The sequence below is a fragment of the Calidris pugnax genome, unplaced genomic scaffold (assembly GCF_001431845.1).
Source record: "Calidris pugnax isolate Ruff unplaced genomic scaffold, ASM143184v1 scaffold56, whole genome shotgun sequence".
Classification (NCBI taxonomy): Eukaryota; Metazoa; Chordata; class Aves; order Charadriiformes; family Scolopacidae; genus Calidris; species Calidris pugnax.
Genome location: NW_015090839.1, coordinates 5,290,874 through 5,293,297, shown reverse-complemented (window position 1 = coordinate 5,293,297; position 2,424 = coordinate 5,290,874). Strand labels below are relative to the sequence as shown.

General features: G+C 57.7%; 1 protein-coding gene across 1 annotated transcript in view; it reads left to right on the top strand.

The window, feature by feature from the left end:
* The window catches only part of FOS (FBJ murine osteosarcoma viral oncogene homolog), a 9,194-nt gene extending 7,517 nt beyond the window's left edge, over nucleotides 1–1,677 (top strand). The window contains exons 2-3 of the mRNA XM_014941628.1: nucleotides 5–112; nucleotides 255–1,677. Coding sequence (XP_014797114.1) covers nucleotides 5–112; nucleotides 255–863 — 717 coding nt within the window. The 3' untranslated portion in view covers nucleotides 864–1,677. The remainder of the gene's footprint in view (nucleotides 1–4; nucleotides 113–254) is intronic.
* The last annotated feature ends 747 nt before the right edge of the window (nucleotides 1,678–2,424 follow it).

The window sequence follows — 2,424 nt, the reverse complement described above, 5'->3', positions numbered from 1 at the left end:
TCAGCTGTCCCCAGAGGAGGAGGAAAAGAGAAGGATCCGCCGGGAAAGGAACAAGATGGCAGCGGCCAAGTGCCGCAACCGGCGGCGGGAGCTCACCGACACGCTGCAGGCGGTAAGTGCTTCCCGGGAGGCTGAGGGCGGGGGGGGGAAGGAGGGGAAGAACCGGGCGGAGGGAGGGTGATAAGGGGGTGGGGGACGGGATTCCAGCCGGGGGTGATGCCGGCCCCTGGCTGATAGCCCCGCTCTCTCTGCAGGAGACTGACCACCTGGAGGAGGAGAAGTCAGCGCTGCAGGCAGAGATCGCTAACCTGCTGAAGGAGAAGGAGAAGCTGGAGTTCATCCTGGCGGCCCACCGGCCCGCCTGCAAGATGCCCGAGGAGCTGCGCTTCTCCGAGGAGCTGGTGGCTGCCACCGCGCTGGACCTGGGCACCCCCAGCCCCCCCGTGGCCGAGGAGGCCGCCTTCACCCTGCCGCTGATGTCTGAGGCGCCGCCGGCCGTGCCGCCCAAGGAGACCGGCGGTGGCGGGCTGGAGCTCAAGGCTGAGCCCTTCGACGAGCTGCTTTTCTCCACGGGGCCACGGGAGGCTTCCCGCTCCGTGCCTGACATGGACCTGCCTGGGGCCTCCTCCTTCTACGCCTCGGACTGGGAGTCGCTGGGCGCCGGGACCAGCGGTGAGCTGGAGCCTCTCTGCACCCCTGTGGTGACCTGCACCCCTTGCCCCAGCACCTACACCTCCACCTTCGTCTTCACCTACCCCGAGGCGGACGCCTTCCCCAGCTGTGCTGCCGCGCACCGGAAGGGCAGCAGCAGCAACGAGCCCTCGTCCGACTCCCTCAGCTCCCCCACCCTGCTGGCCTTGTGAAGGGGGCTCCAGCATTGACTGACCTGCCGGGCCCCCTTCCCCTGACCCTCCATCTTCCCCCCCCTCATCCCCCCCCCCACGGACTCGCCGCTGCGCCCCATGGGGCTCCCTGGGTCCAGGGAGGGCCCTGCCACCGCCAACCCCCCCTCCCCAAATCTGGCCGGGTGCCCTGGGGCCTGGCAGAGCGCCCCGAGGCCTCGTACCTCTTCCAGAGATGTAGCAAATCGCATGGAGTTTGTCTCGTCCCCAATGGCCCATCCATGAGAGCTGGTAGTCTGTAGCATGTCCCACATGGCTGGGTAGGTGACTCCCTCCCCTCCTTAGTATCACTAGCATTAACTAATTAATCTCTTGGTTTTAAATGATTGGAATTTAACCTGGTGCTGGGTATCTCCAACTCATATCTAGTGCAGCTGATTAACAATAACTACTGTGTTCCTGGCAATATCGTGTTCTGATGACTTAGCAATGACCCATCTTACGTGGGGGGAAAGAGACTCTATTTTATTTTCTAGTAGGTAGATAAATAGCTATATCCATGTACTGTAGTTCTACATTGATGTTCATTGTAACTTTACTGATCATGCATTGTTGAGGTGGTCTGAATGTTCTGACATAAGTTTTCCATGAAAACGTTTTTATTGTGTTTTTAATTTATTTATTAAGATGGATTCTCAGATATTTATATTTTTATTTTATTTTTTTCTACCTTGAGGTCTTTTTTGACATGTGGAAAGTGAATTTGGATGAAACTTAAGCATTGTTTGCTTATTGTTCAGAGACATTGTCAATAAAAGCATTTAAGTTGACTGCTGGAGTTGTCCTTGTTACCTTTTGCATCGCTTCCCTGTGACCCTAAAGGGGTTCCCCAGCCTCTAATTTAGGCTGGGCTTTATAAACTGCAGACACTGGTGCTAGCTGCCTGGGGCATGGGGCACACCGGGGTGGGAAGACCAGTAAGGCCAGACCTGTCCTTGCCCTGGTGTTAGTCAGGGCTGGCTGTGGTTACACCCTTCCCACACATCCTGGTGGGCACCGGGGTCACTCCTTATGGCCTTGCCCATCAGATCTGTCTGGGTCTGGTCCCCTTTTGTGCCTCTGCATGTCACCTGCTGTGGCCTCTAGGGGACAAGCTGTGGAGGCCTTACTGGAAAGGAGGGGAAAAGGGCAGCTGAGTTCATGCCTCTGAATGGGGGAGGCCACCTCTGTGCTGGGGCCCACCCAATCGTTTGCATGTGCCCAACTTCCTCCTGCCTGGGGAGGAGTGGATTTGTGCCCTGCCTGCCCCTGGGCTTGGCCTGGCACCTCTAGGAGCAGCTATGGAGCATTGCCTTCTGGCCATGAGGGGAGGAGACAGGCTCACACACTTTCTTCTCGCTTTGGGCTGGGGCAGAACACTAACCTGTCCCTTATCCCTTTTTTTCTATTAAAGCTAGCCCTGTCCTGGTATAAATGTGAGTTGGGGCAAACAGCCCATGTACCCTGGGAACGTGCTTCCCCCGGGGTTCTGTGCAGTGTGACCTCTCCTGCCTGAGTTAGTTGAGAGGGGCTGCTACCCCCT